Consider the following 26,001-nt stretch of genomic DNA (forward strand, 5'->3'; position numbering starts at 1 on the left):
AAGCCGTTGAGGGGTTGTAGTTGGTAAAAGCCTTGAGATTGATACAGATCAATCTCAAAAAGAGGGGTCCATCCGGTGTAAACAGAACTTTAGGGATTGATATAAACACCGGGGACTGCAACGAGAAGAGATGAAAACAAACTGAGGTTGTGCTGGGTTTCCTTTTCCTCAAGTGACGTCTCTCAACCTCGAGCTCCTCCGCGATCCTCTGCGGAAAAAGTGTTGATCCGTCGCAATTTTGACGGAGCTCCAGATTGCCTCCGCCACGGACGGCGCAAAACAATGTCATAAACCTCAATCTAGTCCTAACACTCTCTTCACTTTTACGAGATCTGATAACTAGCCGAGATTCTTATATCAATTATCTCAATATCGCATCCAATATATAAAATGCGCTCTTCAACCACCCTACTTCGTTTTCTCCGCAGCCCAAGCGGACCTCTCCCCCGAAACATCGTCAAAACTCCATCTCCATTCAACGCATATAGACCATCACCACTCTCTTCGAGAGCCGGCTCAATATATGCAAATAATTTTCGCCGATACAATTCCAGCTCCTCCTCAGTTGCCGACCCATCTCTACGACCACTCACCGACCGGGTCCCGAGCGCATCTGTCGATGCAGCAAACGCGGAGCAAAACGCTGCACGGAGAGCTGAGGAACCAGCTTATCGTATTGTATTCACATGCAAACCGTGCGGTGGGAGATCAGATCATCAAATGTCAAAACATGGATATCATAAAGGCACCGTTTTGATTACTTGTCCTTCATGTCACGCCCGCCACGTTATTAGCGACCATCTTGGAATATTTATGGATGCGAAGAGTTCGTTGGAGGATATTCTGGGTACGAAGGGCATGAAGATTACTAAGGGTATTCTTAATGATGATTTGGAGATTTGGGAGGATGGCTCTGTTTACAAGGCTGGGTCGAATAAGGAGGGTGTTGATATCAGCTCGGAGGTCACGGTGGAAACCACTCCTAAAGAAACACCATGATTCGTGTTCACGTGAACATCTCATTTCTGGTGAGAGAAATTCAAGCCGGGTCTCTCTCTGTAATATTTATGTACATATTTGAAAAGTGGTTTCATATTGGATTGGGTTTACGCAGCGCTGCAGGCAGGGCTTTCATGTATAATGGACCATAGATTAGTGACAGTCCTCCATTCTTCTCAATTCACTCTTGGATCATTATATACATAAAAATATTCACACAAGTAACGCCGTAAAATGCATGCATTCTAGAAGCCTCGTCTCCGCTCCCTGAATTCGTGTCCCCTTTCCTTCCTCTTGACATGCTTCCTATCATTCTTACGTCTCTTTTCGCGGCCAAACCTCTCTGGATCCGCAACTGCATCAATACGACGCTTGACTCTTCGTTCCTCACGGCGTGCTCTGATATTTTCCTGAATGCGAGCCATTTGGTCAACATACTCGGTTGTGCCCAATTTCTTCTGCAACAAATCCAGAATTTCCTGAGCATTCGTAACCAAAGATTTCCAGCTTGTTTGGAAGTCAGGGTCCGAGGATCGAGGCGCAGGGATATTTGGATCAATCAAGTGCTGCAAAGGCAGAAGGATGATTGGCAAAAAGCATATAAGCTTGTCGGCGTCCAGATGCCGACAAACTGCCGCCAAAAGAGCCATGATTGCTGACTTGGGTACAAGTGCATTGGCTTTCGATGATACCGTTTCTCGACGTAGAATGCTGGATATCTGCTGGAAGATGTAATGTAATAGGCTCTTTGGCGAAGCGACTTCCGTATTGTCGAACCTTTCTCCTTCTGCAACGCTTTCATCATCATCTGCCCCATCCTCTTTGGCTTCTTCAGCTTCTTTCGAAGAAAACTCAACTGCATTAACAGCAAAGCATCGACTCAAGAAGACAATATTACGGACACTCTGCATGGCAAGCTCCTCAGTGACACCTGGAATTAGTACGGAACGGATACTGCCGCGGGTGATTTTGATCATTCCGTCTTTGTCAAGCTGAAGACCATATTTACCGGCCAACGGGACATGAGCATATCCTTCAGTCGCATTCGTTTTCGCTAGATCTGCAAGCCATAATCCAATCAAGTTTGCTGCACAAGTTTTGACCCAAGCATGCGGATAGAATAGAGATTCTTGGACGTTGGACCATAAACCTTGGCACTTTTCACTGAAGGCAACTGACGGTACGGCCTTGCATACCTTGAGGAATAACTGCCATGAGAAATAAACTGTCTCCCAATCCTCACTTTCCGGGTCTTCGATAATCAGATTGATGAGCTCGGGTAATGTCTCCACGACGAAGCGGCCCTCCTTTTCCTTTTCGGTATCTTCCGTTTCGAAGAAGATCCTCATAGCTTGCAGACCAGTATTCGCGAGTTGTTTGTTCTCTGCTTGCTCAATCCAAGAGTGCAACGGTTTCAACATGATTTGTAAACGTTCCCGATCAGCTCTTCCGAAGAATTCACTAAGAAGCAGCCCGGCTATTTGGCGACATTCCACAGTCTCGTCGTTGGCCATAACGAGCACGACCGGTAAGAAGAAAGTGCTAATGATTTCTTGACCTAGATCTCCACCAGTCTTGTTGAGTAATCGATGAACTGCTTCCATGACGGATTCTCGACCTTCACGGTGCTGATAATCAAAATTTTTCGCAAGGAAAGCCAGCTGTTTCGACCAACGAGACTTGGCTTGTGGATACTCTAATAGGAAGTGAACGTATACACCCCGAGCTAGATCTCGAGCAGCTTTGGTCTGGTTAGTAACCATCATCCTCGCAATATTATCCACTAGCTCGTATAATTCTGGAACAAGAAACTTCCTATCCATCACAGCACGAATAAAGTTGAAGGTTAAGCCCTGGCGATCAGGTTCTTCAATGTCATTCGTAAGACGTTTCAATAAATATGAGAGATGGTTATCCCTTAACTCCACTGTTTTCCGTTCTCGTAACACTGAAGCGATGAATTTCAGAGCAGCTTGTGCTGCTTCGGTGTTGGTGCTTGGAGCTTCCTTGATGACCTTGACAGCTTCAGCAAGATAGGTTGACGCATTCCGGTCGAGCTCAGGAAGAGGTAATTTGATGATGGTCGAGAGGAGACGCATGGCGGAGATCTTCACCTCCTCATAGGACTGGATGACTGCATCTCCAATGATGGGCAAGAAGCCGGCAACATTGTTGGCGGTAAGGAGAAAATTGTACTTATTTAGCACAGATCGGAGAACGTCCAACGAGAACCTCGACAACTTGTAGAGATATGACGAAGTGGTTCCGCGTTTCTCGCCTCTTTTCATACCTTGCATGTTGATGAGGAATCGGCGGTTCCTAGCTGACTCTGTAGATGAGGGCGCCTGTGCATCATTTGCATCCTTATACGATTCCTTGATGACTTCGTAGCAGAAGACAAGGATGTCTCGGCTCTCAGCACCAGGATTTCGTAACAGACCAAGCCCAATTCTTCTGAAGAGCTCATCAATTTTTCTCACCAAAACAGCCGTAAGTTTCTCACGTAGGAGCATCTGCAATGGAGCTATAAGTGCTCCCAGCCGCGTAACAGAGCTGTTCTTAGCAAGCAACTCCATGGAGTCATAACTCTTGCTGCTCTTGACTTCTTTCATCTGACTGACATAGTCCTCGGCATCTTTCTCCTGGCCAACGACTCCAAAGATATCATCCATCACGATTGCGACAGCTTGCTCAAGACAATGATCCAAGGAGCCCTGCTCGAACTCGTCGGTAGTGGAAACAAGTATTGAATGCACAGTGAAAGAGAGAACGTGAAGCTGATAACCCCTAGCTAGAGCAGTTCTGAGCTCTTTCAAAATATAGCCAAAGTACGATGGGCCGAGAATAATGGCAATATCCGCGAGAGTTTTCCTGGCATTGTCTCGCGAGTCTTGTGCCTTACTTCGCAGAACGTAGCAAACGTCCAACAAAACTGCCGGCAGCCGAATAGCCATATCTTCTTCCGGTAAGAGTTTGAGCAACTTGATGCTGGTAACAGCAACAGGGAGACGAAGACTCATCTGCGCTTCGTCCTTATGATGGACAAACTCCGTTAAGAAGGGTAGGAAGTGAGTAGTCAGCTCCGTCGCAATTTTTGCTGGTGCAGGTAGTGTCAAGGCTAGGCGGCATTTACTAGGTTGATCTGACATAGAATCGTCGATCTCCATTGCACCCTCAAAGCTTGATTTGGGATATCGCTGAATGAAGGCAGCTGACAAAGCATCAGTCATACGGCCAAGCAACCTAATCATGTTCTTTTCGACCTCTGGTTTGCTTGTCATATTTGCTCGATACCTACGGAATATGGCTCGGAATTGATTCCACTCCAGCCACTCAGCTAATCCACCTAGCGTTGCAACAGCCTCAGCCGCTAAGTTATGAGCGGTCTCGTCCTCTGCTATATGGAATACAAAGTGTTCCACCAGAGGGAAGAAGACCGAGCTTATATTGGAAGAGTCGATCTTCCCGCTCGCGGCCTCAGTTGCAAGTCTGCGCAAAGCACGCATACGTCGATGCTGCTGGATGTGGAGAATGTTGTTGAAAAATGAAGCTTCCTCGTCTCCCGCAACCAACAGCACATGCAGGTCTTGAACACTTGCTAGAGTGGGATTGAGCTTGACTAAGTGGCCCAAAGCTGTCACAAATTCTGACCGCACTTGTTCGGAGCGTTGACGTACACCATTCTGGAGAGCAGGTAGAAGCACACTATCTCTGAGAGCAGCAAAGCTCGATTGGTTTGCCTCGCCGTCTGCAGCCCTCTCAATGAATCGTTTAATCCCATGTGAAGCGCTTGATCTTATGGAAAGCTCGTGTTCATCCTTGACATGATAAAGCATATTGAACAGAAGAGGACGCCATTGTTTAGGGCTTAGACTTTCCCATAAATCTTCGTTAATCTTTCTGAAAGCAGCAAGTCGACGATCATAGTCAATGCTGTCAAGCTTGGATGTGTCAACAGCATTGAGGTCAGCACAGAGAATGCTAACTTCCTTCAGGTCAGCGTCATGTTTAGCAAATTCATGCAGAACAGCAGACAAAACGTTTCGGTTCTGTTCATCTTTGAAATAGTCAAACAGAGATGACACCGTGAAGAATACTTCTTCAGCGAACGAAGGGTCCTCTTCTACCGACGCCAAAGGTATGAAATGCTTTAAAGAATACAGTAATCCCGACTTAGTCTTGGGCGAAATCTTGTCCTGTGGTTGTCGTAGAAGATATGTCGATATACGCACGAGGCTAGCAATCTCAGCCGACGTCTCCACACATGGTGCTATCAAAGATAGGGTTTCCACAGCAGAAACCAGAACTGGACGGGTAGGGTTTGATTGCAAGAGCTTGCCGACATGGGCTAGAATGCGGTCCACATATGGTGCGAGTATCTCTTCACGTATCGTCCTGGGGGAAATATCGCTCATTCCTCCAGATTCCTCAATCGTACGACCAGTAGAGTGATTGATAATAGGCTGTATAATTTGCTCTAGAATATAAACCTTGACATCATCTCGGGCAGATGGCACAGTCAATGTGTCGATGACGGCGGGTATCACATCTCTACTGAAACGCGTCAAGTAGAAAATAGACTTTGGAGCAGAAACCCATTCATGGAAAAGTCGATGGAAGACAGAGACTCCTTGCGCGTTTTCGATGGCGAAATTCTCTAGCCTGGGATTGATGACTTCGGTGAATAGCAAGCCCACGTACGGTGTCCAGTCGATATCTGGAGCAATAGAGAAAATCATACTAGCGCAGCGAATACCCACGCTACGAACCTCTCGCAGTACTGCGGCTTTACTTTCCAGATCCGGTGAATCCAGGGCCAGTAGGCGAGAGGCTCGCACGAGACAGTAGGTCACCGCATCCATCGACTTAACGGCATATGCATGCATGCGGCTCTGAAGAGTCTCTAGCATTGTTTCGACCATCTTGAGAAAACCAACCTGCTTCCGCTCGCTTGCTAACTCCAAGTTGAAAGATTTATTATCAATGTAGCCTGCCTTTGATAGGTTCAAGTCATACAGAACGCCAAATGCAATCTGCACAAAAAGTTCAAAGTCTAGCTCAGACATTTGGGCAAGGATACGAAGAATGGCCTTCCTCCTTCCGGTTTGTCCGCCAGAACCTGAACTAGAAGCAGCCCTAGAAATCATACGACCGTAGAGCAGCCGTAGAAGAATAGGAAGAATCTCTGGTTTGTGACCCTTTTCAATCTTGCTATCTTCATCATCAATATGAACGAAAACTGAGAGCTCTTCGCGAAATCGTGATTCGTCCAAAATGTTAATTAGGTTCTCCTCGTATGGACGTACACCAGGTGATTTCCAGGTAAATAGACCTTTGAGTGCAGACTTTTGCACCGCAGAATCTCCATGTGCGGTAAGACTAAGAAGTGCATCGTAGACTTGCGAAGATTTGAAAAGAGAACGTGGATTAATGAACTTTTCGAACAACCCAAGTAGTGCTAGGCGATCCTTATAAGCCCACTTCGGAGCGGCCTCCTCGACGCCGACAGCCTCGGAGGGGTTTGAATCAACGGTCCCGCTATCCGTTTCAGTAGAAGCCCACCTAAGGAAAAGGGGAACAATCTGTCGGGAACGCTTTTCAGCCAATTCGGGAATAACATGTAGGACTTGTAACGAGCGAGCTCTGGCGGTCACGGGGATCAGGTCGGAGGCTTTATGGTTGGTATTGAAGCTTTCTATGAGAGCTTCCTTGGAGACTTGAACTCTTTCGAATCTAGCTTCGAGTATCCTTTCAATCTTCAAAGCATTGTCGCATCTGAAGTCAGACCAAATCTTCCCAGGCTCCTCCTCTGTAGGCTCATCATTGGTATCATCAGCGTGATGCTGCAACCAGAGCATACACAACTCGGTGACGACAGCTTCTCCAGCGGCATGTTGGCTAATGTTTTTCAGGGTTTCCGCAGCATCAGTCCACAGTTGTCCCAATTTCTTGGAGAAAAGACCAAAGCAGAATTTGGGCACTAATTTGCTAAGCCAACTATGAGAGACGATTTGCGGGTATAGTAAGCCAAGCTTGCGGACCTGCATTGATAAGAATCGAGAGGTTTGCAAGGACAACTCGCTTTCTTCTATTTCGATTGTAATGCCTATAGTGTTTTGTGCATCCCCAGTTGTCGCTTTGATTAATTCCTGTAGTATTTTCAATGAAAGCAATCTCAAAGGCTGAGAGGGTGATGTAAGATTGTCAATGAGGCCGCTGGCAAGAGAATCCAAATCCTCTTTGCTCTCGGTGATCAGGTCGGGTAGGCGTGTTATGTAGTTCAGTGTGGCCTCTAGAAAAGGTATTTGACGAATAAACCGGGGCCCTGCCTTCGATATCGACTGCCAAAGCGATCTATCCAGGGAATCGCATTGATCCGCAAGAAAGACGTATGTCTGAAACCCTTGTCCACTTGAGAATATATCAAGTGGCCGAGCGTCAGAAGCCGATTCATCTAATGATTTTGTCACCAGCTTATGCAGCGCCTGCACTATCTGCGGAAGAACAGTAGCATCATTAGAAAGTGAAATTGCCGCACCAAGTTTGGTATAAGCATTGAGCATTGCCGCTTCATCTACCAACGGGCCAGGCTTGTTTAGCTTTTCGAGGATCTGACTTCTCCACTCAGTCGGACAAGCAACGAACCCTGGTCGTGAAGGTTGGGAAGTAACACAGCCGACTTCCTCCAGCTGAATGAGTGATAAGCATAAATCTTCCTCTTTAGTCTTCCAGAAGGAATTCAGGAACCTAGATCTTGTAGGTTAGCGAAAGTCTGGGATGTCAAATTGAAGCCAAATGCTCTTACCGTTGAAAATATTGCAGGACAACGATCTGAAATCTCTCAGACCCAAACTGGGAGAAAGTTGAGCAAAAAGACAAGAAGTAAGGTGCCAAACGTTCGTCAGATATAACTTCCATGATTGGTCGCATAAAAGGCATCATTTCGTCCATAGGTGAGAGTTGCAAAGCATAAGCAGCTGAAGTAAGAATTCGAGGGAGAGTATCACGATGAGCGTCCAATCCTTTCAGAGCCCTCTGTAACAAAGTCAACAAGCTTTGATGAACATCTTTCCAGTTTATGACTCGTGTTGCCTTTCGAGTAGTTACACAGACAAATATCAAATGTGAAGACAACTTGAAATGAGGCACGTTATTGGCCGAATTGCCTACTTCAACGTACGCGCACACAACTTTCAAGAGCTCTGAAAATGTCTCAGACGTCGTGGCGTGAACGATGCTTGTGAGAACACCGCAGACCACTTCTTCAGCTAACGAGAACTGGACCTCGTCATTGACGGTGGCGTTTTCTATCAGACATTTTAGAATGTCCGAGGCATTTGAATAGAGGCCCCCTTTAATCCCCTTGATGGCCTCTGAGAACATAACCATCAAGCCCTCCTTATAGGTCTGGAGACTGCGGGACTCCGTCGAGTTGCGTAAATCTTGGAATAAGAATGATATGGCACGGTTCAAGGGTGCTTTATTCTTATGGTACACAAGTCCTGCTTTGCGAATCAAGAAGGACATGGACTCGGCCGCAAATCGAGCAACGAATGGCTTTTGGCGTTCTTTTCCGAGGTAGGGAGTCATTATGCCCAAAAGCTGGCGAAGGTCCGGCACAAGAAGGCGAGAGAGAAATTTGAATATCCAAGCGAGGCACGTAAAGCTCCATTCTATGACTTCGACATCTGCATGAGTGGCCGCGACGGATGCGACCAGAGTGACACTAGTCGCGAAGTGTTTCTCAAACCGCACACCTAAATCCCTGGCGAACTGTGACAACAAACTCAACAGTGGCTCGATCGATAATTTGTCTCTCTTATCGATGAACTCAACCAATAGAGCCATAATCTTCTCTTCATGGTATAGCACCTGCGGGAGGTTTTCCGATAGAGGATTGACACGACGGACAAAATCTGTAAAGAATTCCGACAGATTCATCTCGCTCCAGTGATCCAAAGAGGATCGGAAGTGAGAGAATGTTTCATCATCCTCGCCATCCTCCTCGCCAAAACCGGTTCTTCGTACACGGTGAATCGGGTCGATCTTTAATTTCGACACTCGCTGCGAGAATGTCTCGAAGCGATGAGACTTTGTTGTTTCGGTGCCCTTCTTCAGAAACTTCGCAGGCTTTCCCCGCAAGCTTAATGAAGGTGCCACCATTGTTGGGAAATAGAGAGGCGACCGCGAGTAGCAGCGGGCGTATGTCCTATGGCATGTTGATATTCACTTGAGGCAGTCGCTATCAATAAAAAAATGTTGTCGGATCAGGAGAAATGTTTTACCGCTTATCGTGCTGCGCTAGTCCTCTTTGGTGAAAAAGGGCCGCGGAGAATCACGTGATAATTTCGTATTCTCCAATAACGGCATCCGCTCCTTTCGCTCACCAAAAAACATCAAAAGAAGTCTGATATTTGCGAGGTCTGGTTATATAGCGCTTCAATCACATATATCGGTTGCTATCAGATACGATATGACTGACAGGGCTTTGATCTACCGTGCTTCTTGCCATTAAAAGCGTATGATCGATATTCACTTTGAATTCCTAACAGCAAACAAATTGAAAATCATGGCTTCAAAAATGTATGATTTCCTCTTCCGGTTTATACAATGGTTATATGAGCTGACTTCATTGACTAGTTTGGTCCTGGGCACTGTAAATTGCGCCTTTCAACAAGTATTTACCAAGCTCGCCAAACTTCAGGCCAAGCAGAACTTTGCTTTCGCCATTGTAGTTGGCGATCTCTTTGGTGAAGGGACAAGTGAGGAGGAGCTGAATCAAATCTCAGCTCTACTTGCGGGAAACATTGTTGTACCCCTACCCACATACTTCAGTGTCGGCAAAAATCCAATTCCGACGAGGGTAGTTGAGAAAATACAGGCAGATGACGAAGTGTGTCCTAACCTGTATTTCCTTGGAAGAAGAGGCACATTGAAGACATCGGAGGGCATTAGAATTGCTGCTCTTGGAGGTGAAGTTCTCACAGATGGCCAATCTGACCCAAATGTGAATAAAAGATACCACTCTCGCTACACGGAATCCGACGCTCGTTCTCTTTACGGTGTACATGATACTGACATTCTGATTACATATGAATGGCCTAAAGGCGTGACAGGGCGGTCTAATGTTCCTCTTACAGATAAAGTCGCGCCAGAGGGTGTTCAATGTGTAGCCGATGTTTGCTCGACGTTAAAGCCGCGTTATCATTTCTCTTCCAAGGCCGACTTCTTCTATGAACGAGAACCATTCTTCCACATACCAACAGAGGAGAATCCGGATACGAAATTCGTCACCCGTTTCATCAATATAGCCTCATACGGCAATCCATCAGGGCAAAAATGGATGTATGCATTTACATATGATCCAAAGGCCCCAATACCGGAGACTATACCCACGGGTACAACCGTGTCTCCTCTTGCCAATGTTGCTAGAAAGAGACCTGCTTTGGAGAGCCAAAATCAGGGTTTCCAACGATTTTCAAGAGGCAATAATGAGCGGCCCCAGAAACGTGCGCGACGGCCCCCGCCTGGTCCCGGAGAGTGCTTTTTCTGTCTTTCCAACCCCAACATCGCCACGCACATTATTGCCTCAATCGGTAACGATGCATATCTCACTACAGCCAAAGGTCCGCTTACGAAGTCGGACATGTATCCTCTTCTAGGGTTTCCCGGCCACATGTTAATTATCCCTCTCATACACTCCCCTACTTTTTCATCCATAGCGGACCCCGAAGCGCGAAGGAGTACATACGATGAGATGCAGCGATATCGTGTTGCATTGAATGATATGGTCCGTGAGAAGAGCAAAAGCAGTCTGGGATCGGTTACTTGGGAAGTCAGTCGTGGTAATGGTATCCACGTACATTGGCAATACCTCCCTGTTGCCTCAGACCTGATATCAAAGGGTCTGGTAGAAGCAGCATTCAAAGTCGAAGCAGAGAATTTACAATACCCGAAATTCAAGTCCTCTGCAAATGACGATGGCGCAAATGAAGTTGGAGATTACTTCCGAGTCTGGATTTCGCAGCCTGCAACCGACGGAGACTCGAAGGATCAAACGGAGTCATCAAAGAGCGGATCCGACAAGATTCTGATTCTGGCCTTGACTCCGGACTTCAGGTTTGATTTGCAGTTTGGCCGCCGGGTGATGGCAAAGCTGTTACAGCTCGAAAAGCGAATGGATTGGAGGGAGTGTGAACAGACGACAGAGGAGGAGGTTACGGATGTCGAGGCTTTCAAAGACGCTTTCAAGAAACATGATTTCTCACTCGAAGAAGAATAGACGACTAGTCATAATTGTGAGGGAATACAAAATTTTTGAACGGGGTAACCGAGATGACTGTATCTTAAAAGGGAAGGAGCCATTTGCCAGGGCTGCCTCAGTCACCCATCTCTTTCCATAAAAGACTCCTGAAACCTCCTCCCGACAAAAATCATCCAATCTATCCATTTCTCACATTTTCTCGTGCCTCTTAACTAATCATATCATATCGTTATATGCTTAGACCAAGACCAGTCGAGTCCCAGTACTCATCCCACACTCAACATAGACTCGCCGGCGTTTTCCTATTGTATCAGCGTATCATACGCAGTGATTCATCAACAAGTATCGATACTAGCCGGCAATCACCCGCATGAGATATAAGTTGTTTGGAATACAGGAGGAGTCTGATCCTATCGGAGAGCCGGTTCTGTTTCCCAGGATACAGCTGTGTTTCTTTTCTTGGCTCTATGAAGTATAAAAGCCTGACATTTTCTGAATTGAGGAAAAGGTCGCGTGAATAATTCATTGCTCATCTCACATTCTTCTCTGTGTCCTTTAGAACCCGAATACTCACGGTCTGAGCACCTCGACACAACATGTCAGCTCCAAATCGAACCGAGACCTCTAAGACTACTGCTACCTCCACCTATTTTTCCTTCGCGCCTTTCAATCGCCCACAATTCACTCGTTCATCATCCTCCAAGTCTGGGAGAATCCCAATCTCTGAAACGGCAGCATATTCCTGGCTAAAAGTCCAAAAAATCATGGAACACTCTGTTCAGGTACGTCTACTTCAAGGCGATAAGCGTGCATGCTATTATGGCACACATACATGCCGCTAGCTCATGTTATGTGTCCAAGTCATACCGGGGATTCTAACAATCATACTTCCGCAGCAGCCTGAATTAGAATCTCTCGAGCATCCGACATCCCCCGATATTCAGGCCAATGCTCTGACTCGGATCAATTCATCTGCCTCATCATCCACTTCCTCGATTGCGACAAATGACAGCAGAAATGTCATGCATGACTTGAATAAGGATCAGGTCCTCATCTGCTGTACAGATCCGTTATCTCGTGGGAAGTCGGTGCCGTCAGTAACGACGCGTGTGGACCGAGTCGAGAAGTAACGTGAACCGAGAGAGGTATGTCTGTGTGGTCTAAGTCGAAGATAACTACCGATTTCCACCAATGACTGACTTAAGATCTAGTGCTCTGACAATATGTTTTTTGGATTGTCGTCACCATACCCCCTCTTCACCAAACTGCTTGTCTGCTTGTTTCTTGTTCGTTCTTTTCTTTTTTGTTTATCACAATGCTTCTTCGAGAACCGAAACCGATTACTCAGTTAACCCACAAGTATAGCAAACCTGCAAGAGAAATTGTATGCTTATCCATGTTTACATCAATGATGATACCACATGTAAGCCTCGTTTAGAATTTGTTAATATGGCAAAATAATATAGAGATACGTAGAGATACTGAATTTATCGAAAACTAGGAATTGGAAGAATAATCTCCTCTATCTAAGGAGACAGGGGTGTCAATCCAGAAATTCTACAGTTAACTCTTAAATGCTCATTATGGGAATTGAGTAATTTCAATCAAGTTGACTGGTAGATAAAATCTCATCAACGATATTTATATCACCTGACACATTACCAACTTCATTGGTGATGGAACAGCCGACTTTCATGCCCCTGGTTTCTCTGACGTGAAGAGGACAAAATACTCATCGAAGTGCCCTCCTCGACTTCGGCATGAAAGCTTATTGCAATCATCGCCGGCCTGTACAGTCTTTTCAGAAAAAAGCATGCAATCTTCCCTATCGTCAACGACTATCCAGGTGACCTGTTTCGCCAGAAGGCATATCGTGAGTTGAGTATACCAGGAATGCTAGGAAACTTATTACCGACTGTTTCGACAAGTATCATGGTTCCATAAGTCTTCTTGTTCATAGTGGCATGAAAATTGTGCTACCTTCTACGCTTAGCGATTAGGTCACGACGAACAGGGACCTCGATCACCAAGAGCTGGTTAGAGAAGAATACTTTGCAGGATGGCCGGGTTTGAGGTTCAATATGCGGCTCACGAACCCAATCAGATGTTGATTGACGTGATTCGAACGAACTTGTCGCAGAATGAGATATATTACCGACAGTTGATCAGCATATCGCAACAGCTTTACAGCGGCACTAGGGCAACAGCGAAACTTAGCATCAGATCGACTGGAAGAAAGATACCACTAGGATTATTTCGGGAGCGGCAGGATCGGTTTTTATCGGTCCAGAAAAACCTGTTGACCCTGAGTGCAGGATTTTGTTCAGACATATGTGCGCGAGATGCTCCCTTGCGGCCCATCGTGCAACGGTTTTTGCCGCACACCTCGGCGTGCAGGTCTCTTGTTCCACGGGCCCGTACAATAATAGACGATGTTGTAAGGAAGCGGGAGCAAGAAGCAAAGGTTGCCAGAGACCAAAGTCTAGAGGCGCCTCAATACGAAGATGTCATTGCTTAGACCCAAAGTGATCCCAAAACTAATCTTCCAGCAGGCGATATTCAGCTCGAATTGGCCATGACGGCACTTTCACTACCACCGAGACTCTCAGGCAGGTTCTATCGACATAGCCCAACACCCCGAACTTGTTGCAACCCTCCGCGAGGAAATCAAGGTGTCATTATCCGGTAACAAACTTGGACTAAATGCCTTGTCAAAGATGGAATTGCTCAATAGCATATTAAAGAATTACAGCGACGGTTTCCTTTGATGAGTAAGTTGATAACATTTTTAGACTCATATTAGACTAATTATGCGTTATTATAGTGGGCTTAGAACGCAAAGTCATCCCGTGATACCACCCTTGCAGAAAGCGCTATATTACCCAAGGGTTCGCACCTCATGGTCGACTCAAGAGGGCATCTGTCGCCCAGACGACTATGATGGGTATCGTTTCCTGAAGCGACGTGGAGAGGGAGATAAAATGAGCATAACATCTTCGGGGGTGGGAGACAGATCTGTCCTGGTCGATTCTTTGCTGGCAACGAGTTGAAGTATGACTTTCGGTTCAAAGATGGTTACTCCTCGAAGCCTTTACAGTTCGGAGTTTATGCGATGGTTGACCCTGCGGTCCAGCTCGAAGTTCGACGGAGGGAAGAGTTTGAGGATCCTCTGCTGTTAGTTGTTTAGGTATGCAGGTCGAATGAAGCCCCGGGTTGCGTCAAACACACAAAGATTCACCATAGCCAGGGAAGCATCTGTCAACAGAAAGCACGAAATTGAAGGAAGGAGGACAGCAATTTTCTGGAAAGTTACGACTTTCCCTAATTGGTCCTCAGTCGTCGACATAGATAGGGGATCTTACAACTCGAAGACGTAAAGCTGTTGACCGTTGTTAAAAAGTACGAGAGGTGTTTGGTGGAAGCTATTTTATATAACCATCAAGCAGGGGCGACGTACCCCTTTTCAGTGCAATGGAGCACTGCGACTTTTGATGCAGTAACTGTTTGGACATGAAGGTAACCCTGTCTATTACAGAAAAGAGAAGGGGATGTAGACTATTTTCGAACCAGTGTATAACTAGCCTAATATTCGTCATTGCTTTCAAGTAGAGACAAATGATTTGCGTCGGGCACTCTCCATGCGTATTTGGTAATCGATTGAATCGAACCCTGGAAGGAACTACTAGCATCATACCATCTCCACGAAGCCATGCCAGAATCAAGGACTGAGACATAATAACATAATATATACAAGAAATTCCGCCAATTCTCATCCATTCCATTTCCCCAACTTTGTCGTTCCACATTTGTTCTTCCAGGCATACCATACACACGATTTCGTAGAAATCTACTATATTTGAGGAAAAGAAGAGTTGAAGATGACGCCAGAACGCCGCTTGTAAACCCGATATAACGCCGTTGAAGTAACCAAACAGAGGACAGTCGTAGAATAGCGGTGTCGTATACAGTACTCTGCGATATTGAGGTATAACATATTATACGGCTCGGAAAGTATTCGGCGCAGGCCGTCGTCCAGCCATCAATAAACTAGGTGGTCGATCCTCGCCGTCTGGTGACTGATGTCCGGGATCTTCCAGGAACGACGTAGCATGTTGCTGCTGGAGAGGAGGCGAAGCGATTCGTGGTGAGAATGCGGTGTACTGGCCTTGTGGAGCTCGATGGCCCTGTTGTGGCGGTGGGCTTTGAGTCGGTGGATGGTAAAAGTCGGATTGGTGTTGTTGATTATGTTGATTATGAAGGTCATAAGGGGAGTATCCCGAGGTTGCTGGCGGTGGGCTGCGGGCTTCTGGATATGGAGGAAATCCGCCTCCCATGGCTGGTGGTGATCTAGGAGATGGCGTCTGATTGTATGCGCGGGGTCCGCTAAAGTTGGGAACTTGTACCCTAGGAGCATGTTGGTTTTCGAACCCTCGATACGCTGCCGGGGACTCCTGTGGTGATGCCCGAGGCGGATATCCCGCAGCAGCTGGAGGTCCGTATCCAGGAGACTGAGGTCCTGGGGAATGAGGTTTCTGGTTAAAATAATGGGTTTCCGCTGCATTACCGCCGTAATGTCCTTGACCACCGTGATTGAGATATGCATCATGTTCACTGAGTCCGCCCACGGCCCCGCCGTTGTGTCCACCACCATAACTGCCCCCATGTCCGTTCGGAGAGTATCCATCGTCATACAATGGTTGAGGACTTGGGTGAGGACTGGCATATGTACCTCGAACTTCATTATATCCACCTCGAGACATTCCGCGTGACAACCCTCCAGCTACCGGCGCGGGTGAAACTCGCTGATCGTGCTGTAAAGGACTCTTAGCATGATCTCTGATTCCCTCCAGATTATCCATCTCCACCGCCTCATGCTGCGCACTGTGATCCTCTACGTGACGAGTTTGCGCATCTGCCCAAGTCGGCATTGGCGGGAGCTCATCTTCATTCACATGTACATGCGCCGCTTTGCTCGGTTGATCGAACGAAGCAGTAGTGGGACCACGATATGCCGGTGGTGGCCCAGCGGATAGTGATGATGCGGCGGCAATAGGTTGTCTATATCCGAAATTCATGGGATCTGGCGGCGGAGGTTGCTGATAATACGGTTGCTGGGGAGGACCCGCGTATTTGCTACCACCTCGATTATGGCGAGAGCCACCACAATCGCAGCAACTGTAGCAGCAGCCGCAGCAGCCTTTGCAGCATTGATAACCGCAACAAAGGCAGCTAACTAAACAGCCTACTATACCTAATATAATAATGGATCCGACAATGATACCGGCGATAACAGGCCATCTTTTAGTCAAACAATTGTCAGTTTCTTACCAGAATACCAAATCGTGTAGATGAAAATTCACGCACTTGCAATAAGTCTTGGCCATACAACTATCCCAACTGGAAAAGGTCGACTTGACCGAATTGGCCTCATCAGCGACGCTCCGCTCCAGGAGCGACATGATCATTCGGTTGTGAATTGTTGAGCCCATGATAGCGAGACCGATGAGAAGTCTCACAAATATTTGCAGACCGGCTAAATGTCCGGTACGAAAGCCAAGCGATGAAACGAAATTCGAATGAGAACGAAGAAAAAAAAATTTATATATATCGCGCGACTCGTCCCAGGTTGTTAAAGCGATTGGCGCATATGTTTCACATAAGGAGGCTGTGTTTGTAAGAGTACTCGAATCAGGACGTGAGGGACAGAACGAGCGATGCGATAGATTCCTCGTTCAGTTTCGGGGTATATTTGATAAAGATCGTGAGCGTTAAAATCGTAGAATGACAGGTGCGAACGGATTACGGCAACGTTCGAGTCAGTAGTGGATGATTTGAAGAAATGAGCGAATGTCGGAGTCGAATATTAGAACAATGGACGAGATGAATGAGTTTTCGTCCACTCTCTGTCACGACGGTGTCTCAACAGCGAAAGACGCAAAAGAGAGAGGAAAAGTGAAGGAACAGCCCCTTCGTGATATCTGCTCGGGGACTGAAAGAGGGATCGCTTACTATGTATATTTTATGGCCCTTCGTTGGGGCTGAGTCTAATGCGGAGTTCGTGATTGCTCCATAAAAAATGGATTTAGCGTGGTGCGTAGTGGGCTCCCATTCCATATTCTATCATCCATGTTCGGTACATCAGACGGTATGCTCATACATTTTTAAATTCTCATCAACATCTTTATTTGGACATATAGAAGGTCTTCCCTGTCCTATAATTCAGCCATTGTGTCATTCTATCCTGTGAATTGCACTCCGTATACAGCTCCTGAAAAGTCTTACGGAGTAATTGAGATCGCCAACTAAAGAACGTCTGATCTCCACTATTCTGTGATCAACTTCTCTGCTAGACGAGATACAGTAGTACCGGAGTAGGTTTGCTATTAGGAGACGAGGTGAGTAAATGAATCTCTAGGTGAAGATGCTATTATGAATGTGTCGAGTAATATGTACAATGTAATCGCGGCCGTCTTGAGTCCCATCACTTTCAGAGCTCAACGCTGAACAGATCACAAGCGGGAAAAGCCAGGGGGATGCATTAACAAATTCAAAAAACCAAAGTGTATCGATATAAACACCATAACACCAGACAACCCCTGAGAGTAACAGTCAATGCTCAGAATGCCTCAACGTTCAAATGCCCGCAAGCAATTATCCATCACGAGATCCTTCGTCCTATATTCGGTCTTAAAAGTATCGGTGAAGCAAACTAGTTCTTGGCTGGTGGTGGTCCCGGAGGTGGCGCATAAACTGGCTCTCCGCCGTGATAAGCAGTCGGAGGTTGTTGCAGCTCGATTCCATTCTCTTGTTGTCCGCCGTAAGGGCCTTGTGGACGCGGCGGATATTGTTGCTGAGGTGGAGCATAGTACCCTTGGTTCGGATCTTGTCGTTGATATTGAGGAGGTGCTTGTTGATAGTCGCCCTGTCTATAAGGTGGTGGTGCCATCCAATGTGTTCCGTAAATTGGGGTTTGACCGCGAGCACGGCGACGTCGAGCATTAAAGCAGCTGAAATTCATATATTAGCATCATGACTGATTTTTCGATTTTGTCTTGAAGAACTTACGCAAAGAGAAAGAAAAATACGAGACCAGTTCCTACGATGACTGCAAAAGCCACCCAACGACCCCAATTATTCCATGTCGAGTAGCAGTTTCTGCAGTTGTCAAAGCCGTCGCAACTAGAGAGGCGTCAGTACATGGCTTTTTGAGCCGTTGCTTGTTCGGACTCACCAAAGATCACGATGGTAAATGATACCCATTGTTGAAAGCCACCAAAGCGTGACTCAATGTCTGTCTAGTAGTTGCGATGACGAATTCTATCAGCCGATTCAAAGTCCTGTACTAATAGATAATAGATAAATAGAGATTCAGACAGTCTATAGATCAAATAGCGAATAGATGATTAATAGCGTTGCAAGGATAGAGGGAAAGAGAAATGTCATGAGAGGGAGAGGAGTGAGATCATGGTCTTCTTTAAGGCTGAGAGATTGAGCAAAAAAGAGTGGCTGAGCTCCTCCGCTGTACAGCTTGACGTCTTGCCTAACTTGGACAGCTGTGTCACTGCCAGCCAATCATTGTCTGCATTTGCCATTCCTTATACCAGAAATGGAATAGTGTATGACTAATCCTGGTGGTCTGACGCTTCTGTCGGATCAAGATTAACCAATCACATCCTTTTACTAAGATAGTATGAATGGCCCTGATTGGCTTATTCTTGGCCACTATCCCTTTTTGAGTTTTAAGCTCTTCACTTTTTCCTTCCTATTTGGTAAACGAGCCCTAATTGACGGAGACTGGCTCATTATGTAGAAAGAAGCATACATTATTTAAGCAGCAAACAGTCAACAAGTTGAGATCTTCATTTAATGTGATACTATCTATGTTGCGTGTATGGATGCACACTGTGTTTCCCGAGAAGTTGAGACACGTTGACGTTTCACGAGTCAGTGGCGCCTCCACCGATGATCCAGTGGACTGGATTGAACTAAGTTGAATATATAATGAGAATCCTCGGTCATGATCAAGACTCTGGCTCGTACATTTCAGTTCAAGCTGAAATGAACATAACCCTTGTCCTTCACGAACGTAGCATGCCATGGCACATTCTCTTCGTGGTTGGCCAACTGCCAGTAAAATTCGCCATGTGCATCACCGTCAACTCCCGAACCCTTTAACTTGCCATCTTGATGACGCTCATCAGCATAAAAGAAACTGGTAAATGCATTGTCAGTACCCTTCTATAGTTATCTTCTTATCTTGAAGCACTCACCGATAACCTTGAGCCAAATACAAAGTATCAGCAAGGCCTATCCAAGATGCCGAAGCAGACTTGCCAATGCCTATACTCAACATGAGTGGCATAGGCACAATGGAGACGTTCGTCATATTGCCAGTGTAGATAAACGTCTTCTTAGTCCCCATGGGCAGTGTTGCCCATCCACTAACAGCCTGCTGCGCTGCGACATAGGGGCTGATGGTGTTGATATTCAAATCCAACGCAACATTTTCCGCTGGAACTGAGAACATAGAGTCCTTATCTAGGGGGTTTGTAAATCCTCCTGCGTTGTAGACCACTACGCTAGGAGGCGTGTAGAACTCGGTCTTTACTGCATCAAACAGTGCTGGGATCGAATCGGGCTTGTAAAGGTCTGCCTTGAGAGAAAGAAAGCCTTTGGCAGTCTTTGTGCCGCTTCCACTCCTAGACACAATAGCAACCTTGTAGCCATTGTTGGCGAATTTCTCAGCTACAGAAGCGCCGATTCTGGGCCCAGCTCCGAGAATAAGTACGACAGGGCTGGCTGCCATAGTGCTCCGTGGTCAATAAAGAAGAGAGGTTACTTGTTATGAAGGAACTCGAAGTATAGGATAGACAGAATCTGATATGGAATGAATTGGGAGAATCATGTTGAAGACCGAGATGCCTTCTATTTATAGCGCGTAGAGTCAACACCCTTGTTTTCAATGATTGTATTTACATTCGCTCTCCTCGGACGCGACTCTAGAAGCAATAGCCACCTGTTCCTAGGATATTCCTGACGCTGAATCCCAAGTTGGGATTCTAGTTGGGAAGGATAACTACTGTATGAGCATATTACTCAGCAAGGTCAAAGAAGCGTGTTCGCAAATTCCGAGAATCCGAGTCGCGAATAATTACTAATCAGCGAAGTAAAAGTGCTGCAATCTGTGCGAACTAATACGGATTAAACAGTATTATGTGCCCTTTAGACTTTTACCTTGCTCCTAAGTGTTAAAATACCTCCTTCTACGTCCTCTGTTCGTTGGTCCAATCGCGAGTCGTTCGACTGCTAACAAATTGATGGAGTCTCCATCTTCCCATATGTTTCTATATACACTTGGTGACCGGTCTATTCCACTGGAGTTACCCGATTCCACGCGGAAAGAGTATATTTCAACAACACCTCATCTTTTTTAGCATCAGCCCAGATCGTCAGCTTCCTACGCCGCCGAGGTGAGAGCTTTGTCGAAAAAAATCAGTGCACATCCCCAACCCGCGCCAGTACGGTTTGAAAATCTCGACCTGATTGTGGAATTTGGCCCTCTTGTCACAACCATTAAGGCAGTGAACCTTTGGATGACTTCAAAAGTTTTTGGTACCGAACTGACGTCCCTGTGCCTGAGATCTTTGGCTGGCGAGTTGATAGCGAAGGGCATGTTTTCATTTATATGGGACTGATAAGAGGACCAACTCTCGAGAGATGCTGGGATCGTTTGAGCAGCAATGAGGGAGGAACCATCAATGGTCTTTTATCATAGACTATGGAAATTTTGCGTAAACTTGAACAGGATCTCTCTGATCAGTTTACCGGTATAGTTGAAGGTACCAGATAAATTCTTTAGAAGCTAATAACTTATACGAATTTAGGATCAATCAACCACCAGCATCTATTAGATTATGTGTTCTACGCCAGCCGAAAAATAGTCCGTTTCCCAGCATAAAGAATTTCAATGATTGGTTTGCTCTATCACACCACTTACGCTTTGAGCACAGATACGATGACCCAAATCGACGTTTACTGCCGGATGCTGGTGAGGTCAAGTTTAGCCATGGGATCTACATCGCCGTAACATTATCGTTTCCTCCGCCAGTCCAGCTCGGATAGTTATTATAGACTGGCAACACTCGGGATGGTACCCCGATTATTAGGAGTATTGCAAAGCCCTTTATACATGTCGGTACGAGGACGAGTGGCGCAAGGATTATATTGATAAGTTTTTACATCCACGGACTGAGGGATTCTTTATATTTTCTGAGTATTGTATGGCCATGGGTGCGGTCTAATCCCCTACAAGCCCAACGTTATCTATACGACGTAGTGGCTTCCAGCACTATTTAGTCAAACACCGATATTGAGTAGTTGTCACATTCCCTGTCAACTCCTCGGCAGGGTGATTCATGATGGCGGCCGAATAGACCTTGCAATTACACACAATGAATGAGAAATAACCTAACCACGTTCGAATTAATTCAGTCTGTCCACTATTGGAATTTAGGCATGGTCTGCTCTATGAAGGCGCTGCTTTAAGCTTCTGGTTTCCTTCTCGTTGCTTACATTAGTCCTTAGCAAGTGTCATGTTATCCTTCAGATTTGGTCAAATGGCACTGACGTACCACCTATCCCGATCTCCAGAAAGTATCATGTTATGTGCAGGTCCAGGCTAAGAAAATGTATACCAACCCAATCGTCCAACAACGCCACCAATTCATCCGGCTTCTCACCCGGAATCCAGTGACTACAAGCAAACCGTTCAATCCGAATATTCTTCAGGTGTTTCTCTGCAGCTTGTGTTTGGAAAGCTGCATGACACACGTAGTCATATACTCTGCTGTGACCACTAACGCAGGAATGTCGAGGTCTTTGCTCTCGTGGGTAGTTAATTTGGAGTAGAATGGTTCGTCGATTCCACGGATGAATGTTTTGTTTCTTTTGAGAGAATCAAGTCGCCGCCGCCTACAAGTTTAGACATAGTATATAGCGCAAATAGAGAAAGGTACCAGAGGCCCCGTATACCCTCCTTTCTTGAGAATTCGTATATGTGTCTCAACTTCCTCGGGAGTCATCCAAGCCGGCGGTGGTACGACTATGCGGTTATTCAACCATTCTTTTGCAGCACCTTCGGGTCCCATATGGACTTTCCAGTCTTCGAGCATTGTGGGGTATAGCAGCGACATTAGCTATAGTCCACTGGCGTCTACCACTGCTGCCGCACCGTCTTCATTGAAGTATCTCATGTATCCAAAGGATGCATGTCCGTAGTATTGCTTGGAGAGTGAATCAAAAAATCGATTCTAAATGGCCCAGGAGGAACGTATCTGACTGCCGTAAACGCAATACCAGAGAAATAAGTCAGATGAACCACAGCGCCCATGGAGAGCAATGCAGAATCCCTTCGCACTCAGTCCATCAATCAATGACCACAGCATAGATATTGGATAGAAAAAGACTAACCAACCATGTCCAACTCCAGTTACCTTCTTCAATCCCTCAACATCCAAAATCTCAATGATATGAACTGCCATATGTCTATGCGAATACGCGTCTACTTCCGTCGGTTTATCTGTATCACCATATCTCAGTAAATCAGGCGCCATAATGCCGTATCCTTTCTCTTTTAATTTTGGAACGATATGTCGTCATTCAAAGGTTGAGTTTGGGAAGCCACGAAGGAGGAACGTTGGCTTAGCTGCTGTTGCTGCAGGTATACGAATGTAGGCGTATGTGGTGCCATCGGAAGTGGTTGCCGGTCCGGATACAGTTGAAGGGCCATTCTTTTTGCTTCTATCTCATCTAATTGAGTCCTCATTTATTCTATCTGACAGATCTTTCGAGATTGTTATAGGTAATTTGACGATAAATAATTAAACAACGAACGGAAATTTCCGTCTCAGGGTCTAGGATGTTATTAACACGACCATCTGGTCCTGCAGGATGCCGTCAGGGATTATGTCCGTCCTCCCGAATTCGTAAGCTGATATATGTATGTCTTGATAAGGGTATATAGAAATTGATGTAAATAGTTCATGTACGCATTACCAAGGTTCCTCGCTAGGCGCCGACGGTACTTTGCTCTAGTGCCGAGATGCGATGTCTATAAACTGAAGGAGCATACGTACACATGTTTTGATGATGGTTGATCGCAACCGGGAGCATCCTCTCAATCGGGTCAAATATGTCTCAGCAGGAGTATTCACACGATTGCAATCTCCCTGATTGAGAAAACGTCAAGGACCTTCAAAAACCACGGGTATGGCATAGATCTCCTGACCCCATCGTCACTAGACATGGTTCCAAAGATCTAGAACTTCTCTACGAAGGGAACGAAATTCGACGGATCCACGAATGCAGATAATTGTAAGACTCATATCAATCTCTTTAGAATGGGAAGCTTTCAAACGAACCAGTCCGATGCATTTCCAAGAAAAGTAACCGGTTTCCTAATCAGGAAATTAGGGCTTGTTTCAATTAATGCCTGAGGCATTAAGATCCTTTATCAGAGCACAGGATAAAACGACCCTGGAGCTTCAGTTTCAGCTAATCAATGTGAATTCATTTGATTTTATGTCTAAACCCGAATCATAGCCATCAATAACATGGAGTTCGGTGGCTTTGTATCTATATGATTGGAGAATGAGCGCCTACTTGGTTGCCTCACCTCGATGACTGGATTACCAAAGCCACTTTGCATCTTCATAATCGACAGTTAAATGGCAAATGGTATGCGTGAGCTGTTTTCAAGTACACAAGTGATTTCTGAGGTCCCCTCCTTTTCAAGTGAAATTAATAAGAGATTTGCCCTGTAACTTACAGGCCTAGATAGTTAGTGTCACACACCTAGGAGGTGTGTGGATAGCAGTACAAATGTTTTGGCTACTCGAGCATGGTCAAGTAAGAAATCTATGATTAGGTCATCACATACTATCGAGTTAGGCATTACATGCATGCACCCATGCAAAACATGCTGGAGGTACAATTGATAGGTAACCAACACTGCCAACACATCACTTGGCCCGTGTGTCTAAACATTTGTGTAGATGTATGTACGTATCTACTAACACATCAACCACTATCTACGTAAGATCTAGCTAGAGAATTATTACCATAATTAATGCATGCGTGCGTAAAATATTTGTGGTGGATCTTGCTAATCAAGCTATGTATATGTATGATGAGTTGGCAGTCGGGTGTTGTACCTTATGATAGTATCACATTGCATGGTGGAAGAGTTCATATACGAGAAGATGGTGGGACTGGCAAATTTCAAATGTTTCTCTTTCCTGTTTCCTTTCTCTCCTTTCAAAAATGTTTCTTTCTAAACTTCTCTTCGGAAACTGAGGGATTGTTTCTACGTCGAAAATGAGGTATATCTTATGTCGTCATCCTCGGGATGATCGAGTCTCCTTTGCTATTCATACAATTCCTTACTCTTTATTGACTATAATCAGGAACAAGCGCTAGTACTGTGCAATCGCTGCATAAACAATTCCTTATATTAACACCAAACAAAAGAGACCAACAAATCGAATCAGGAGATGAATAGAACAAATGTCATGAAGGAGAGAAAAGAAACCGCCATCGCTGGCGCGCAGGTATTCCCTGCATGCGTCTTGACATGAAAAAAGAGAGATACAAATCGTTATTCATTAAGTCGTTGAACAGATACTCCCTACCATCCCTCTTACGATCGATTATCGATTCGCCCGTGCAATTAACCAATGCAGCACGGCATCCAAGTTTGTCTCTTCCTTCGCACTGATTCCGTAACAACTTACCTCACGGCGAACAATGGATTTGAGATCCATCTCTTCAATCAACTCGTCAACGGACAGTTTATTGGGAAGATCGGACTTGTTCCCCAACACCAACAAGGGGATGCCGTCTAGACTCGGCTTGTCTAATAAGTCGTGCAGCTCTTCCGTTGCAACGGGCAATGCTGCATGGTCAGCAGCATCGACAATATATCTAGTGAAATGATATTAGTCGAGAGACCTCCCTGGTTTGTTGTTGTTATATGCACTTACACTATAGCGTTTACCCCACGACAGTATCGTTCCCACATCGGTCGGAATCGTGGTTGACCTCCCAAATCCCAGCTATCAAGATATCAGAAATACTCGGAAAAAGCGGTATTAAGGGAACAAACCATTTCAACGTCACATGGCCCTTCTGGACCTTTTTGGTGTTAAAGCCGATGGTGGGTATGGAGCTGCAGGAGACCGACAGGTTAGTTGTGAGGGGTTCTGTTCCCTTGTGACCAGCCTCCTTATCACTCTCACGGTCACACGTGGATCGGTTGGAATGAGCTTACTCGATGGTGAATTCCCCTCCCTGGTTGCAGACGGGTGAGCAGAATTTCAATAGGAAGAAACGGAACGGAAAGAAACGAGAAAACACATACAGCTAAAACACGAAGCAACGAAGACTTGCCGGCGTTCTGGAGACCAATCATGGTGACGTCCATTTCGGTAGCCCTACAATAGAAGAGCACACGAACGGTCATTATTAGCCCGGTTGATCGATATAGCAAGTTGACGCTTGCTGGTTCGTGCGGAGATATGGGCCGACCCGTATCCAGCTGAAGCGCCATTTCCGCGACTGGATGGATCCATTTTATTCTGGATATACGAGAGAGCTTGACGTGATAGAGCAACAAAGCTTACCAAAACATCCGCAACAACCAGTCATAGATGATTCGAAAAATGCCGGCCATGGCGTCTTTT

At 45.8% G+C, this 26,001-nt stretch overlaps 8 protein-coding genes across 8 annotated transcripts, besides 1 other annotated feature; 2 read left to right on the forward strand and 6 right to left on the reverse strand.

Moving 5' to 3' along the window:
* Window positions 1-390: 390 nt before the first annotated feature.
* Window positions 391-999, forward strand: TSTA_093160 (mitochondrial import protein Zim17, putative; the record flags this gene model as incomplete). Its single annotated transcript, XM_002478988.1, has 2 exons — window positions 391-700; window positions 746-999. 2 exons carry the CDS (start codon window positions 391-393, stop codon window positions 997-999), a joined length of 564 nt encoding a protein of 187 aa, XP_002479033.1.
* Window positions 1,000-1,244: 245 nt separating this feature from the next.
* Window positions 1,245-9,162, reverse strand: TSTA_093170 (HEAT repeat protein (DRIM), putative; the record flags this gene model as incomplete). Its single annotated transcript, XM_002478989.1, has 2 exons — window positions 1,245-7,746; window positions 7,805-9,162. The coding sequence occupies 2 exons, from the start codon at window positions 9,160-9,162 to the stop codon at window positions 1,245-1,247; spliced, it is 7,860 nt and encodes a 2,619-aa protein (XP_002479034.1).
* A 358-nt stretch (window positions 9,163-9,520) lies between these two features.
* Window positions 9,521-11,281, forward strand: TSTA_093180 (CwfJ domain protein; the record flags this gene model as incomplete). The annotated part of the gene is made up of 2 exons (XM_002478990.1): window positions 9,521-9,582; window positions 9,640-11,281. 2 exons carry the CDS (start codon window positions 9,521-9,523, stop codon window positions 11,279-11,281), a joined length of 1,704 nt encoding a protein of 567 aa, XP_002479035.1.
* Window positions 11,282-15,258: 3,977 nt separating this feature from the next.
* TSTA_093190 (uncharacterized protein) lies at window positions 15,259-16,752 on the reverse strand (the record flags this gene model as incomplete). Its single annotated transcript, XM_002478991.1, has 2 exons — window positions 15,259-16,561; window positions 16,628-16,752. The coding sequence occupies 2 exons, from the start codon at window positions 16,750-16,752 to the stop codon at window positions 15,259-15,261; spliced, it is 1,428 nt and encodes a 475-aa protein (XP_002479036.1).
* Window positions 16,432-16,493: a microsatellite.
* A 1,220-nt stretch (window positions 16,753-17,972) lies between the features above and the next one.
* On the reverse strand, window positions 17,973-18,523 carry TSTA_093200 (uncharacterized protein; the record flags this gene model as incomplete). Its single annotated transcript, XM_002478992.1, has 3 exons — window positions 17,973-18,270; window positions 18,329-18,442; window positions 18,495-18,523. 3 exons carry the CDS (start codon window positions 18,521-18,523, stop codon window positions 17,973-17,975), a joined length of 441 nt encoding a protein of 146 aa, XP_002479037.1.
* A 783-nt stretch (window positions 18,524-19,306) lies between these two features.
* TSTA_093210 (uncharacterized protein) lies at window positions 19,307-20,069 on the reverse strand (the record flags this gene model as incomplete). The annotated part of the gene is made up of 2 exons (XM_002478993.1): window positions 19,307-19,475; window positions 19,534-20,069. 2 exons carry the CDS (start codon window positions 20,067-20,069, stop codon window positions 19,307-19,309), a joined length of 705 nt encoding a protein of 234 aa, XP_002479038.1.
* A 1,978-nt stretch (window positions 20,070-22,047) lies between these two features.
* Window positions 22,048-22,434, reverse strand: TSTA_093220 (uncharacterized protein; the record flags this gene model as incomplete). Its single annotated transcript, XM_002478994.1, has 2 exons — window positions 22,048-22,234; window positions 22,295-22,434. 2 exons carry the CDS (start codon window positions 22,432-22,434, stop codon window positions 22,048-22,050), a joined length of 327 nt encoding a protein of 108 aa, XP_002479039.1.
* Window positions 22,435-24,969: 2,535 nt separating this feature from the next.
* On the reverse strand, window positions 24,970-25,991 carry TSTA_093230 (ADP-ribosylation factor family protein; the record flags this gene model as incomplete). Its single annotated transcript, XM_002478995.1, has 5 exons — window positions 24,970-25,243; window positions 25,303-25,374; window positions 25,425-25,487; window positions 25,651-25,752; window positions 25,942-25,991. 5 exons carry the CDS (start codon window positions 25,989-25,991, stop codon window positions 24,970-24,972), a joined length of 561 nt encoding a protein of 186 aa, XP_002479040.1.
* Window positions 25,992-26,001: the final 10 nt, after the last annotated feature.

This window comes from Talaromyces stipitatus, genomic scaffold (assembly GCF_000003125.1).
Source record: "Talaromyces stipitatus ATCC 10500 scf_1105507295527 genomic scaffold, whole genome shotgun sequence".
Lineage (NCBI taxonomy): Eukaryota > Fungi > Ascomycota > Eurotiomycetes > Eurotiales > Trichocomaceae > Talaromyces > Talaromyces stipitatus.